Source organism: Bos indicus x Bos taurus, chromosome 24 (genome assembly GCF_003369695.1).
Source record: "Bos indicus x Bos taurus breed Angus x Brahman F1 hybrid chromosome 24, Bos_hybrid_MaternalHap_v2.0, whole genome shotgun sequence".
Lineage (NCBI taxonomy): Eukaryota > Metazoa > Chordata > Mammalia > Artiodactyla > Bovidae > Bos > Bos indicus x Bos taurus.
The window spans coordinates 40921173-40937436 of record NC_040099.1 but is presented as its reverse complement, the minus strand read 5'-3'; the positions used below and the strand labels follow the sequence as shown (position 1 = coordinate 40937436).

The following is a 16264-nucleotide window of genomic DNA, read 5'->3' as shown; positions in this document are numbered from 1 at the left end:
CTGTAGTTAATATCACTATACTGCTGCTGCTGCTGCGTCACTTCAGTCGTGTCCGACACTGTGCGACCCTATAGACGGCAGCCCACCAGGCTTCCCCATCCCTGGGATTCTCCAGGCAAGAACACTGGAGTGGGTTGCCATTTCCTTCTCCACTGCATGAAGGTGAAAAGTGAAAGTGAAGTCGCTCAGTTGTGTCTGACTGGGATTTTCTAGGCAAAATTACTGGAGTGGGGTGCCATTGCCGTAAGTAAGTAATTAAGAAAGTGTTAATCGCTCTGTTGGGTCTGACTCTTTGCAGCACCATGGATTGTAGCCCACCAGTATCCTTTGTCCATAGGATTTCCCAGGCAAGAATACTGGTCTGGGTTGCAGTTCCCTTCTCCAGGGGAATCTTTCCTGAACCAACAATCAAACCTGGGTTTCCAGCATTGCAGGCAGATTCTTTACCATCTGAGCCTCTATGTATATACAACACTATAGTGCTATATATTTAAAAGCTGCTAAGAGAGCAGATCACCAAAGTTCTCAACACAAGAAAGAATATTTTAAAAATGGAGTGAAATTAAATGATGTGTGACCAACAAGAAAGGAAGAAAAGGTGGATGACAAGAGGGAGGAGGAGCTGAAATGATGGGGACCAGCCAGGCCTGTATGAGCCAGGACAAGGCCTCGTCCTGAGGCCTCACCGGACCAGTAAACAAAATACAAAAGAAGAAGCAAGGAAAGCTGTATATGTATGCCTATACATTCAGATATTAGCTCATCCCTTAAATATCCCTGTGACCCAAGGTTTGACCTTTACCCTCGACCTCCTTCTGACAGTCGCGCTGAGCGCCCACGTTCGAGCCCCAGCTTCAGCTGGGCACACGTGGATGGATGACTCTGATTGTGGATAGCACTGCATGCCAGCACACCCCCCCCTGCCCAGGGGACGTGTCCACTCCATGGCACAGGAAGACTAGACATAGAAGTGCAGAGCTGAGCTCCCCTCTTCGTGCCCCACACAGCCTAGCTCATACGCACCCCATGACTGGGGAGCGGGGACACCCCCACCAACGGCCTCGCCAACAACAGGTTCTTTCTGTGTTACTTCAGCTCCCCGGATCGGCCTACAAGCGGCTGCAACCTCCTGATGTTTCTAAAGTTGCTGGTCTTCCTGCCTCGAGCCCTTTTCTCTCCTTGCTGGGTTCAACCTTAACACTGAGTGATCCTTCTAATAGAAAAAGCACATCCCATTACTACCTGCTTAAAGGCCACCAGTGGACTTAACAACCAGGTCTAGCTCCTTAGGTGACCAGACAAGACCTCCCTGACTTGGCTTTGTCAACCTCTCGATCTGCACTTCTTGTCATCTGTAACTTTGCTCACACTCTATCATTGTTTTAAATTTTTCTTTAAATTGAAGTTGGTTGATTTACAATATTGTATTAATGTCTGCTGTATAGAAATGTGATGGTTCTTTACATGTGTATATATATATATATATGTATGTATATATTCAATATATTGTTTTTCATGTTCTTTTCCATTATGGTTTATCACAGAATATTGAATATAGTTTCCTGTGCTATACAGTAGGATATAATTGTTTATAACTAATTTTAAACTACATAAAAAACGGATAATTTATCTTACTGCTTTTTGCCATCTATCTTTTATGTTGATCATTTTTATATAAACTGAACACTGTATTATTAAGCAAGTTCTCATTTCCACAAGACAAAAGAGACTGTGTATTTTTCATGTATTGGAGGTGACGATTGCTTTCTGCGGCCATATGTGTTTTTCTCCTGCCTTGACCACCCCTGGCTAGAAAGGGCAACCTTACTACACCCAACATGTTACCATCCTTGTCCTTATGTGTCCACGCCCTGAGTTGCTGTCTGTCTGATCCTGAGAGTCCCTCTCTCGTGGGATATTGTGCTGTTTAATCTCCTGACATGGTGCCTGCACGTAACGCAGGGCCAAGAAACTCTGTCATTGTCATTATCTTCCTTATCATGAGAAGGAGAAGTCTCTTTTCTTGTATTCCTCAAGATCTATTGTTAGTAATAAGTATTAATACTGAACATTTCCTGGTGAACAAGTGATTTTACTGATTCTGCTGAGCTTTAAGTAAGTACCAACTGGTGGGAAGACACCTGATCCTTAACGCTGACCTGGCATAAGAAGCTCTTCACAGTCACACAAAATCCAGCTGCGGACTCCAAATGTTTTCCCATAACCTTGACTGCTACATGATGCAAAATACGAACCACCAGAGCCACAGGTGCGGCTCGGTCATCCAAGACAACGGACTAACAGAACGCTTTCACGCACGAGAAGCCTCTTGGCCAACAGTGGGCCAGCAGCACCTGCATGGCAACAGCCAGGGGCTCACCTTTTCTTCATCACCAGCACGACCCCGAGAAATATGATCACGAACAGCAGGATGCCGGCGATGACCCCCGCGATCTTGACCGTGTGGTCTGTTTGCTTCTCGGGTTCTGGGACTGGTTTTGGAGTGGCGGCTCCTGCAGGAGGCGGGGAGACAAGAAAAGAGACACGGTGGGTAAGGGAGAATAGAAACGTTAGCTTTTTACATTTTCGCCACCTTTAACAGAGTCGTAAGACTTATCGGAGCCAGCAGACAGACGGGCTTTGATTTTTTTCAGCAGCTTTCACAGGCGCTGAAAGGGGTGTAATTGTTCTCATTGTTCTTCCATATTTCACTAAACCCCAACACAAGTTGGAAAGTACACCCACGCCTGACCCTTTTATGAGAGACTCTTCTCAAACACAGTTTTAAAAATATTTTTATTATCTCTATGGGCTCCCTGATCTTTCTGCCTTTTTAAAAACTTGCTAACAACACAATAGACATCCTCAGCCTTTATCCAAATTTGATTTGCTGGAACATTTCCCCCAATTATTTTTCATAAATGAAGCAGTAATTCCATAACATATTAGCCCAAACACCTGGAGAGGGGAGATAAGCTCACTTACTGTGCATTTTACCAGCAATTGTTTTTTTAACACAATAGAGATACTCCCACCCCCCAACCCCCCGCCTTTGAAAAGCTAAATCTAGGTCACATCTGGTAGGCAAAGACTCCTTCTAAGCAATTTATTCACAAAGTGGGAAGCAACCGACGATCACACTACTGTTGCCCACATTTGGTATCTGTTTAAATGAGATAACCAGGGCCTGCCAGTGGCTACTGTCTTAGCTCTCCCATTTCCCAAACACTGTCCGTCCTGTTTACAGTGTAATGCAATGGAATGGCATATCTGTGTCTGATGAAATATCCATTACCTCTGCTAAATGAGCTCGGGATGAAAAATATTAGGATTCTATCGTTCTATTCTCTAAACAGAATCCATTTTCTAAGGGCTGCTCCCTTTTTCGTCAGAACACGACCGCCCTCGGCATCTGAGCCATCACGTCCCTCTCCCTACTGATATAGCTCATTGGGAAAGTGGAGATTTTATGTCCAAATCTCCCACGTTAGAATTTTCTTCTTGTTGGTAAAAATGAAATTAACACTGACTCTTGGTACCAGCCCTTTCTACCCTTCCACTGGGTTTTGCATTTATGGGTCATCTGATTCTTGAAAAACTTAACCATCATTGTGTCCTACGCGCTCCACATGGGGCTTGGTCTGAGTCACAGCAGGGAACAGGGGTCAGACTATAAACTTGCCATCTGTTTCCATTGGGAACGTACTAACGCTTCTTTAAAAAGTTATTCATATTAAGATTTTATATGAGACTCTGGACTCTGAACATGGCTGTGGCCATCAGATAGACGGAACTGGTCAAGATCAGAGAAACACAAGGCAGGAAACACCATAGCCTGAGGTTCCATGCACGTGTTCTTTGCAATACAATCGACGATAGCAAGGAGAGTAGTTATGATGCAAAAATCACACCTTATTAATACAAGCTCTTCTGGATAGAATGACTCTTTACAGGACATTTTTATTTCTGACTACTTCAGGGAGATGTCCTGCTATTCTGTTTGAAAGAATGTCCCTCGAACAGGTGTCAGATGAACCTTGAAGATATCACTGTTACCATTTTTTATTGTAATAACATCTGAAGTATATACCCCAATACTGGAACACATAGCCAAGTGGTATATTTGGAGGATAGTACTTCTTTAACTAAACTGCTAAGAAAAAAATTTAAGTTAAAATGTGTATGTTTTAAAAAATGAATAATAGGTGAAAACAGCCATCCATGTAAAAATAACATAGCTCAAATTCACGAAACTTGACAAAAAGCCTAATGGCTTTCAATTTTGATTTTTTAAATATAATTTGGAAACTTAAAAAGAAAGCTATTTGGTTTTATTCTTCCAAATGCTGGCACACTGGGAGCCACTCCATTTATCTCACTAGAGATAGATTACAAGTTATCCAGGTATACTTTCTCCCATTCAAGTACTAACCAGGCCAGACCCTGCTTTGCTTCTGAGATCAGACGAGATAGGGTATGTTCAGGGTGGTATGGTGGTAGACGACTTTCTAAACAAATGATTCTCTAAGTTTTTTGTAGCTAAATTATGCCAATAAATACTCAGGGAATAAATTATTTAGAAAAACTGGATATGGCTTAAAAATTTAAATATAAGCAATTACAAGGATTGTAAACACTCCATGAGAAGAGTTGGTCGTATTAATGGTCTCATGTCTGCTTCTGTTAACTAAACAACTAGTCTTGTTGTACTTTAGCCTCTTCTCTAAGCTTTGTGAGAACCAGGGTGTGACTCTGCCCATCCTCGGGTCAGGGAGAGACATCAGCCCAGCGATGCCTCATTTCCTGTCGCAAACAGGCGAGTGCACTTGCCGCGCAGCCGGCAAAGCTCAGCATCGTCGTTCCTTAGCACTTACTCAACTTGTTTCATGTTGAAGGCCAAGAAAATGCAACGTTCAGCCTCCACAGGACACAGGGGCAAGGTGATCATGGCAGAAATCGTGCAAAATGGGGGAGCAACTCAAAAAGGGCGAGGAGGGCTGCCCTGCAGGTTTCCCCACACGGTCACTGGCTTACTACCTGGGTGAAGGGGCTGAGTGAGGAGTCTGGGTTTACAACTACTCTGGAGAAGCACCAACATAAACACAAACTGGGCTGAAATAAATCACAACCCCAGGACAATCTCACGGAAGTGTGTCACTTACTGCAGGTGCCCTCGGGGACACACCACCCCTGCCTTCTGCGTGCTCTGCCCTCCATCCTGCCTGAGGTGGACCTCCTTCTGTCCCTCTCCCTCCGGACGCGCTTCTCTCCCCTTTGTCCCTTTGGAAACCTGGGGCTGTGACCTGTCAGTCAGCCACAGACAGGATAATCTGTGACAGAATGTGGCTGCAGTTGGTAGCTTGTTTCTTTCCCCCGGGGGCTTCCCTGGTAGCTCAGTTGGTAAAGAATCCACCTGCAATGCAGGAGACCCCGGTTCGATTCCTGGGTCAAGAAGATCTGCTGGAGAAGGGATAGGCTACCCACTCCAGTATTCTTGGGCTTCCCTTGTGGCTCAGCTGGTAAAGAATCTGCCTACAATGTGGGAGACCTGGCTTCAGTCCCTCTGTAGGGAAGATCCTCTGAAGAACGGTAAAGGCTACCCACTCCAATATTCTGGCCTGGAGAATTCAATGGACTAAATAGTCCATTGGGGTCACAAAGAGTCAGACGGGGCTGAGCTACTTCACTCACTTCTTTCCCCCTCACCCAAATCTACGAATGTAACAGTGTAACTTAACAAACTGCTTGGCAAGAGGTTTTTTTTTTAACAATATTTCCCCTTGTCTTGTTATTTTCGTGCCAGGTTTCTAATGTTACAACCTTTTATTCCTTTTTTTTTTCTTGGTATAAATTCAAATTCTTCATGGAAAGGCATTTTTTTTTTTCTCTTCTACTGTGCATTCCACTTAGAGGTTACTGCACATGTCCGCACGTGTAGCTCCTTTTGAAGAGAATAAATTCAAATGCATCTAAAAGTGTGTATTATGTGGGCTTGGACAGTCACTAGAATGATAAATATGCTAAATATTTCAGGGGGAAGGAGGGTGAATATCACCTCCACGGATGTGCAGGCTGCTGACTCCTCGTGACAGCGCCAAGTGGACTGTTCTAATGACCAAGAAGAGCATTTCCAAGAAAAAAAAAAAGGATGGTGTTCCAGGTTTCAGATATAACATCCAACGTGAAAAAAATCTCTAAAGAAAAGGAGTGATTATCCATGGCAGTGGTTGGTTGATTTTCAACTTGGCAAAATCCAGTCTGTCTTGGCCCAGTGTTGGATGCTAAATTCAGTAACAGAAGCTCGCCAGGTTGAGAACTCGATGTACTCAGCCATTGGCTCTAGGTTCTGGGCCCAGTTCTGACCACTACACAGACCATACAAACTTCCCCTGGAGGCCCACGATGCCAGCCCAGCAGGATATGAAGTAGGTGTTGGGCATAAAGTGGAGAAATCTAGACTCGGGGCAAACATTTGGGGGTTGCCAGGCGATATTTAAAGCCATGAGACTACAGGAGAGTGCTTGGGAGGTGAACTGAGAGGGTGGGTCATAAGAAGGGCCAGTAATTGGGACAAAAAGGAGCTGCTGATCTAGGGAGGAGGGAGGGGGAGGAGGAAGTCAGTGTGATACGGAGCCAGAGAGGAGTGTGGGGATCCAGGGAAACTGCTCTTTTTTAAGATGGGAGAAATGAGGGCATTTTGAATGATGATGCTTCTGGACCCCTGGAGGGGAAAAAGTTGATGATGCAGGAGGGAAAGGAGATGCCTGTTGGAGTAACGACCTTGATGGGACAGGAAGGGATGGGCCTGGAGAGGGTCGTACAGAGAGGTAAGGGGATGAGGGCCTAGGGAACACGGGGGAGCTGGACGCCAGGGCTTTATGAGAAAAAGGGCCTCGTGAGATGAATCCTGGTGATCTCAAAGCAGGTGGCAACGGAGATGTGAGGGTTGCGGTGGGGCTGGGAGTTTATCAAGGAGCACAGAGCTGGCCCCCTCCTCCCTCCTTATAACAAGAAGGAGGAGGAGAAAGGAAGAGGAGGAGAAAAGGCAGAGGGTGACACGGCTCCGAGTTCCACCCTAAGTGATCCGTGAGCCATCAGAGGCGGGAGCGTCCCTGGGACGGACACGAAACGGATGCTTGCTTGACCCATCCCTGGGACGCAGTCAAGCCTGGTTTTCGGTCTCAGATAAACAGCTCCTCCTGTGCTTCAGGACCCATAATGAGGCCCTGCAGGACACTCAAGATGAGTAAGACGAGTGAGAGTTCACCTTTCTCTGCCAGACACAAGAGGCTGAGAGAGGGACCATGTCTGACTATGTCTTCAAAACCCAACTGGAGGAGAGAAGGACAGTCCATGTGGAGAGCAGTGAAGGCTACTGCCCCCTGGGCTAGGGGCCTCCAGTGTCTGGCCCCAGGGAGTGACTGGAACTACAAAGAGGAGGGGCTCACAAAAGGCGCCCACTGGTCACACACAGGCCCTCTGGCCTTAGAGCCGGGCACTGGACACCGGCACTGCTCAGGGAAGAACCTGGCCTGCTTCCTGGTGACAGAACTGGTGTTTGGGTAAAATGCCTGCACTGAATTCAAACAACAAAATACTCCATTCTCACAACATGCAAGACCAAATACCAAAATTCCACTCTGGTATTTGTGGTTGGGGGAGAGAAAAAAGGGTCAGGAACAGCCATCCTGGGAAGGTGCTGAAAAGAGAAACAGGAGGTTGAGAAACCTTATGAGAAAAAATGAAATGGAAACATGAGGATATTGTTTCTCAGAGTGTGTTTCAAAGAGCACTGGTCCTCAAAGATGTTCTAAAACGTCCTTCGAGGAAGCCTCAGCCACTCTGGACTAGCATTTTATGACTTTATGGAATAGAGAATCTATTTCAATTAATTATCATAGTTTTTTTTTTTCACCTTTTGCAGACATCTTTTCTTTTTCTTAAAAATAGCAACACCCAGTTTTAAAGATTATTGTAGTTCACTCAAGTCTTATTGCTCAGAAAATTAGAATTCCTTGTCATCTGTGTTTGGTTTTTCCGGCTGTACCTTGATATTATTATATATAATCACGAAATATCTCCAAGATTTTTCATTTAAATTACACATCACTGTTTCTCTTTCTGGGAATGCAAAGTCAATCAGCACCCCTGGAATAATCTCTGTTCACATTTTATGTATTGTTTGTAACCTGATTATGCTTTTGAATTTATAACTCTTCCCTTGTACCTAATTTCCACTGCAGGGCGCACAGAGCATGTACGGCGTACAAGTAATAATCAGAAACATAATTTTTCATATAAAACTGAGACGCTGGATTGTTTGATATATACCGTCTCTAAAAAATTAATCTACTTTTTTATTTTTGTTCTAATTTCATGACAGTTACTGCTCTCATTGATTGATGGGTCTACATCCTGTGGGTAAGATGATCTATCAAATCCTGATCACTTATTCTCTGGGCACTAGAAGTTTGCAGAGAATTATGAGTGCCATTACTGGTCTGATGAAATGGCTTTATTTCTTCCATTTGTATTTCTCAAATCATGGTCAAGTAATAAAATGAGTGAACTGCTTGTCAATAAGATGGCATCAGCTGTGTTCACCTTTCATACAAACTGAATAATCAATAAAGGGAATGTGAATGGGTGATTTTGAAGATATTATCAGTTCAGAGTGTATATTTCCAACAGTTTGTTTGAAACTAAACTTTGAAGGCATTAAAACAAAACTCTATCTTGGGTTGAAGGATAGTCACCTAACACCAGGTCAGTTTACCTCCCTACCCAATCTCTAAAAATTAAAAACACACTGTATTTTCTTCATCTCTCTTCCCACTGCCACAGACCTGGTTTATTTCTTTCTGTATTTTGTACTTGTCTCCTAGGGAGACATCCCATCTAGCCTCTTGCACAGTGATTTTCCTAAAGAACAGGCCTAATCAGCTTACTCTTTCATTTAAAAAACAAAATAAAAACCCCCAAGCCTCCAAATGCTTATTTCAAAAGGCAGCTGGGCCTCCCATTAGCTGCCTCCCAACTCTTTTCCAAACTTCATGCTTCTTCTCTTTTGACTTTCCTACATCCACCTGTGCTCCAACCAAAGGGAGATGACCAGTCCTCTCCTCCCCCTCTAGCTCCACAGCCAGCATCTCCCTTCTCAGGACCTTTGCTGCTGCTCTGTGGACCCATCCCCTCTCATACATCATAGAGGCCTACTTGTCTTTCAAAGGCCAGTGAGCCCAGCACTGTCCCTGTGGCTTTGCAGGAAGTATTCTCTCTCCTGCTGAACTGATGGAGCCTCTCCTTGTCACCCCTGTTGACTATTTCAACTGCAAGTTCCATTATTTTGGTAAGTCCTTTATATTACATCTTAACATAAGTTCCTTGGGACAAAGCTGGTTTTAGTTTTTAGTCTTCACATGACCAAGCCCAGCATCTTATTATGTGTCTGAAGTTCATGCTGAATCAAAGCTCTCTCACAATAAATCTCACTTTAATTTTTCTGTCTTTCTCATTTGCGCTCTTTTCATAGCCAGCCTATTCTTTCTCTATGTGCACTAGAGTTCCCATACATAGGGTGATGGGTATAAAGGAAAGAAAACAGGAAAAACTAGAAGTGTAAAGACAAGTCCTGTTTTGTGGTCTTTCCTCTGCCTCTTCCCAGCATTTATCGAGGGCTTACTAAGACAAATGGGGTCTGTGGCTGCCTTTAGATGACCTTCTGTGGCCATTAAGACAATACCCCGAGAAAGACAGACCATCTGGGCCTGGGCTCCAGGGACTGTGAGCCAGCCAGGCACAGGAGGTGTTCCTCAGGAGGTTGATGACAGATAAAAGTCTTTGCCAGTAAATTTACTGACCAAACTTTCATCAATGATAAAATGAGATTACTAGAAAGAAAGAGCATGAAAATAAATACTAGTGGCAAAATGTTATATTTCCAGCACCAAAGCAGTGAAATATATATCCATCAATGACGAGAAAGTTAACTGGGTACATATCAGGGAGACAGGAAATGAGTATCTGTCAACAATAAAGTGTTATGAGCTCAATATTTGTAATGATTAAGTAGCTGTAGACCATTTTTCATGATCATATGTCGAATTTGTTTTAGAAGTCTTTAAAGGAGCCAAAATTTATGCTGGAGAGTAATTAAAATGGTCTGGGACTTTTAAGAAAGCGAAAAAGGAGAAATTTCTAAGATAATGCTATTATGATTAAAGTTATTGTAAGTTTATTTAATAAAATGTTTATATCATTCCTATGACCTTACTTTAGAAGCATTTTCTAACTTCTTTGTTACTCAGAGAAGAAATAAGGTAGAAATCTGAAAATTCCCTTTTTTTTAAGCCTTTAAACTGGCCAAAAAACACACATAACTCGCTCTGATGTAGTGTGTGCATGCGCATATTTGTATGTAAATATACTCCAATATCTAAAGAAATTATTCAAAGACATATAAGAAGTACCCACCAAAGTGACAATATCACACACTTTTTATCATGTTTCCTATGAAGTTAGACACAATCTTGAGTAAAAAACAACAAAAACCACCACAAGGACAGCACATATGCAAAAATTCCAGACAAAAATTGGTATGCTAATATGTGTTTTGACCAAGAACTCTAACTTGAGTAAACTGTTATAATTAATAATAGGCCACAATTAATAACTGCATCATTAGCAATACCAATAATACATTATACAGATTAAACTGAACATCAATTACAGTGCTAGGGTGATGTATGGCTTGGATGTTTACTGGAGGAAATGGGAAAACTCATCAGAGATCCTGACAGATGTGTTGAACACATGTCATTTATTAACTCCCAGGCAGGTGCCAGGCTGATTTTCAAAGATGTTTCTCAGAGATAGTCGCTCACTCTTCAAAATGAAAACAACATGTGGAAGAAAACTTATGTGGCTTCACCTTCCCTTGCCAACTGCTCCATATTTTTCCAACTTCATAGCAAGTGTCTGAAAAAAGGTACTCAATGAGATCATCTATCATCCCTCTAGATAGAGTTCTGCTAAAGTGCGTCGTCTTGGGCTCCCTTGAGAACCGGCGTAACTGAAGGACGAGCACAGAGGGGTGCTCACATCAACACCAAGGACAGTGAGGAGGGGCGATGGAGCCCCAGTGGCCAGGACAACAAAGGGGAGCCTGGCGCTTTATTCCGTGCTCTGGGCCACAGGGAGGTGCAGAATAGGTTAGACACTGCTCTGGGCTATTACAGCTTCAAATAAAGCAGCTGTCTTTGAAAATGTGGTGATTTTTTTTTTTTCATCACTAGCATCATCACCATGGTCACCACTAGCAAGAGAATATAGCTTATATTCTGATGCACCTAGATCTCAAAGGCAGGCAAGTGGGAAATACCACCTGTGGGGGAACTTATCACAGGTCTCGACATATAAGAAAATAATCAGATTCCTCCCACACTCTGGGGCTCTTGGAGACCCCAGCAGCCACATGGTATTCATGTAAATAATACCCTACCTAGCATCAAGAAAGCCATTCATTTTCTGGGAAGTTCAATTTTGCATTCAAGCTTGGGAAGAGCAGTGGCCTGGATTAATTACCATGGGCTTCTGAAAGTCCTAGGAGGCATAAACAATCCTTTATCAGGACAACAGTGAGTAACAAAGTCATGACAGAAAGTTACGAGCAACTGCCAACTCCTCTGCCTTGGCCCTGACTCAGCTGGTGAAAGGCCCTTTATATATGTCATTGGGGTAATTCTCCCACTGCCCCCAATGGGGTTAAGAAGCAGTATTCTCCATGTTTTATAGACATGGAAGCCGAGACTTGGAATTTAAGAGATTTGCCCAAGAAGTCTGAACTCATGACCTTGTATCTCAAGCAGATACTTTCTGAATTAGGTGTGTGGGATCCATACTTTCCCTGAGAACTGCCCTATTGAATCCAGGACAGAGACTCTGAGGCCCAGATTCCTGTCTGACATGTTTGAAAACGGCCCTAGGAAGAGTGACAGGTGGTTCAGAAGATGAAGTTCAGAAGTATAGAAGATGACCTGGAGTCTAAACTCTAGGGCTTTCCCTGCTCCCTCCAAGCTGGTCAAAGGGAAGCCCTGACTCTTACAATGATCCACCATTTGTCCCCAAGAGTCAGGCAGGCAAGGACAAGCAGGAGCCTTATTCTAAGTGGTCGATCACTGGCTTTAAATTTCTTTGAAGTCTGTTGCTTGATTTTTTTGAATATAGCATGTAAACGTTGCCTGTTCCTCCATGATATACTGATGTTTAATACAAACAATGTTTGAAATGGTTTACTATCAAGGAAAGTGGTACCTTCCTCCCGAACCCGGTACCGCCCCCTTCTAGGGGCTTCTCCAGTAGCTCAGCAGTAAAGAATCTTCCTGCCAATGCAGGAGATGTAAGTTCAATCCCTGGATTGGGAAGATCCCCTGCAGAAGGAAATAGCATACCATTCCAATATTCTTGCCTGGGAAATCCCATGGACAGAGGAGCCTGGCGGGTTATAGTTCACGGGGTTGCAAAGATTCAGACACAACCGAAGCAACGTAGCATGCATGCATACATGTGGTTCCTAAGCTAGAAAAGCCATGGCTTGAGAAGGAATCAGACATTCAAAGCCAAACCCAAGATTCTCTTACATGAAAATAATGACAATTCTAAAAGCAGTGCATGAGTGTGCCTGTCTGTTGCAGAGGTGGTGGTTAACAGGCTGGAACTTTAGGAGTCAGTCTTTTCATAGGCTCCAGGTCTCCCTGTCAGCCCTCTGGAGACACTGATATTGAACAAGTTTTGATACTGATATCAACAAAAGGGTAAACAAGATGAGGCACTTGGATTGAAAGGACTGAGCTTTTTCAATTTTCTGGACTTTCCCTTGATTATCAATACAAGGTCAGCAGAGTATTTAAAACAATAATTCTCTCTCCAGAAAAGAGTTCTGTTTCTCTGAGCTCTACCCTTTAAGCTTTCTGGATTTGCTGCCTCAACATCTGGCTCTGTTAAGACATTGGGGGAAACTCTGACTTCTTTTCCATTCTGACTCAATATATTGGATCACACCCATAAATACTTTAAAAAACCTCTCACAAATACTAAGCATTTTACAGTATTCTAAAAAAGCTTATTTGTAAGAGAGACTAGTCCAAAGTCAACCAAAAAGCACAGCAGTAAGACATGGCCCTTTGCCTACAAATTCTCAATGGAATTCACTGGTTTCTTAGACATGAAGCTGTTGGAGTTCATCTTGATGCCTTCTGTTCTAAATTGTGGTCGTGTTTTTCTAAGGCAAGTGAAGGGCTAAAAATGAAAGTAGCACAATTGGTATCTATCAACAAGAGTCGATGAACGATTATGATGTTGCCTAGTTCCATGCTAGCCATTGGGGTAAAAGCAAAGACCTGGTAAAACAGCTATTGTCCTTCAGCCTTAATAAATATTTTTAAAATATCCAAAGGGAAACTGGGTGTGGGGTATATAGGAACTTTTTATTATCTTTGCAATAATCCTGTAGACCTAAAACTGTTCTTAAAAAAAAAGTTTATTTAAAAAATAAATTAAAATATCCAGGCCTTTTCCATGTTTACTAACATCAAATATGAACCAACATAATTTTACTATAAAATTGATATTATATATTCCTTACAGGAAAGCCAAGAATAACTCATTAGCATAAAATCTTTCATGCAAAATCTCTATTTTTTAAAACTACAAGCATTGTTTTCTCCCCAGTATTTCGCATCTTTTGCCAAAATTTTCGTTTAAGCTCAAACCTTTACCTTCAGCTTTCATTTTGGATATGCATAATGCATGAGATTAATAACAAAATTAAAAGGTAGATTTCCTAAAATATAAATTCCAATTTATGCTTTTCAAGCCAGGAAGCTCTGTGCCTTAAGCAAATAAAAGGCACTTAAATGCATTGCTTTGGTTTCCTTTATCACACTGCTGATGGAAAGAGAAAACACAAAAGGATACTGAAAAATTAAATTGCTCTCTTGCTTTGAAAATCTTTTACATAGAAATTCCAAAGTTTATGTTGGAAAAAGCAACACTATTTTAGTGCAATATATATCCTTTAAATTATATTATGTTTGAAACCAAATGCTTGACATTTGACTCAGTATTTGCTTACAAAAATGACAAGGAAGAAGGAACAGAATCTCCCATGGCAGTGCTGTATCCTCTCACCATTTTCTTGTAACTATACCATTTTATAGATGAAACTGCCACAGCGAAATGACAAATATAACACATAAAAGAACAAAAAAGGGCAATAAATCACCAGTGACACTACAGCCTATTAAAATGCATTCAGCTGGTGTTGCAGGAAGAATAAAAATCTCCATTCACTTTACATTCTTCTACCTGAAAAGGAAAGTTTAGAATTCTCAAGCCACACTTCTAAGAGATGCTGAAATTCTAACCAAATTTCTCACGTTAACTGTTCACATTGGCCTCCAAAACATACAGCACTGATACCCCTGGTCACTGTTTACTATGAAATGCCCAAGACGGGGCATGTGAATTGCTAATCCCCCATACTGAAATGATACAGAATTGAATAAAGCCAGGACACCTCACTAGCTGGAAAACGGTAGGTCTTATTCAGCCACTATTTCCAATTATCAGCTTAATGAAGAGTTTGGCATTTTAATTCATAAGGAAGTCTAACGGAGGCATTTTCTTTGCTTAATTTTCTCCCAAAATTCCCTCGAAAGGTCAAGTCGAAGCTCCTGAGACTGAAAATGTCTCTGGAATCATATGATACTACATTTTAGAGCACAACTGAGTATATGTTAACTTAGTTCATGATGCACTTATTGTACTACAAAGAGCCCAAGATACTGGTGCATTCATTGAAGTGGGATAATTACTGGACGGCTTATGTCAGTCCTAACAATGATGGTAAATATAAGTAAAGAGTTCACGTTACACTTCCTTGAATTCCCATCTCTTAACACAGAGCTGGTTATACATCAAGCTTTCCAAGGAGGTGAGAGGCTCTTCAATGTGATGGATGAATGAGAGGACTTCCTCTCCTAAAGCATTGACGGTAGATGCTCAGCCCTGCAGCCAAGGGCTTCAGAGACTGAAACACTGTGAATTAAATAAAAGTGCCTCTATCAGAATTAAATAAAAGTGCTGGATGGGAGTCTGGGCATTGGAGGCCCATGGGACACTCTGTACCTCCCTGGTCCTAGACCTGACAGCAGGGACAGGAGATCCTTTGTGGGGGATGTTATTTTTTAAAAAGTGGTGTGGAAATTAGCTCATACCTGTAAGGCAATTACATCTTTTCCAAGTGAATTCATTCTATCAAAAAATGAGAGCTGGTCTCTGAGTGCCCTTCAAGCACCCAGCTCTGAGTGGCAGGTTGTGGAAAGTATAAAGAGATATAAAATACAGCCCTTAGAGTAGTAGATACAAATATTTCCACACCTATTTCATAGTAGACACAGGTAACTATCTCCAGTACAACACGTTGTAAGTCTAATGACTGAACTCTTGAAAGGGCCAGGTACAACTGTCTGCAGCTGAAGATAGTGAGATTTTATCTCAGGGCCTGAATATTGCTGAGCTTTATTATCCTTTTTGTTCTTGGCCAGGTTTGATTCATACAAAGACCCCAGTAAATAGCGCTCAAAACACATGGAGACCTGGGGCCAGACGCTGAAGGAAACCACCCCGTCTTAAAGGTCCACAAAGTGCCTCCATGATCTATGTGAACCTGTGCCTGAAGTTTCTATCACGTCTGCTTTCACGCTGATGATAGATGATCAATAACCCAGGGCAGGAACTCAGACTGAATCGGCTTCCTGGCATTTAGCTCTTCTAGTCACATCGGCTCAGTCTGCTCTCTTCTTCCACTCCTGCTCACGAAGGGCACCAAGGACCCACTGGCTGGGTCTGAGGCAGAGAAGTGGACAGACGCAGCCTGAGACTGGGAATAAGACAGATAACGCCGGTGTGAGTGGGTCGGCCTCTCTCCAAATAGTGACATGAAAGTGAAACCTTTCTATGACTCACGCCAAGAGAAATGGCTGATTAAAACTGTGCTTTTGTAAACTGGCTGAAAACCCATGAGTCTATTTTATTTGCAATGGAAAGGGCGACTAAATTAGAAATTTATACTACAGGTGAGAACTGAATATATGACAGTATGGCCTTTCTGTGAGAAAGTAATTGCTTATCTAATGATGAAAGCAGCCTAACTGCTTGTTTCTCTGAAAAAAAGCTGGACCTCCATCCTGAACACACTTCAGGC

The 16264-nt window shown here is 42.5% G+C and overlaps 1 protein-coding gene across 11 annotated transcripts in view; it reads right to left on the bottom strand.

Annotated features, from left to right (window-relative positions):
* The window catches only part of PTPRM (protein tyrosine phosphatase, receptor type M), a 666940-nt gene that overhangs the window by 217739 nt on the left and 432937 nt on the right, over nt 1-16264 (bottom strand). For all 11 annotated transcript variants that reach the window (XM_027525884.1, XM_027525889.1, XM_027525885.1 and 8 more), the window contains one exon: nt 2381-2513. In XM_027525884.1, coding sequence (XP_027381685.1) covers nt 2381-2513 — 133 coding nt within the window. The remainder of the gene's footprint in view (nt 1-2380; nt 2514-16264) is intronic.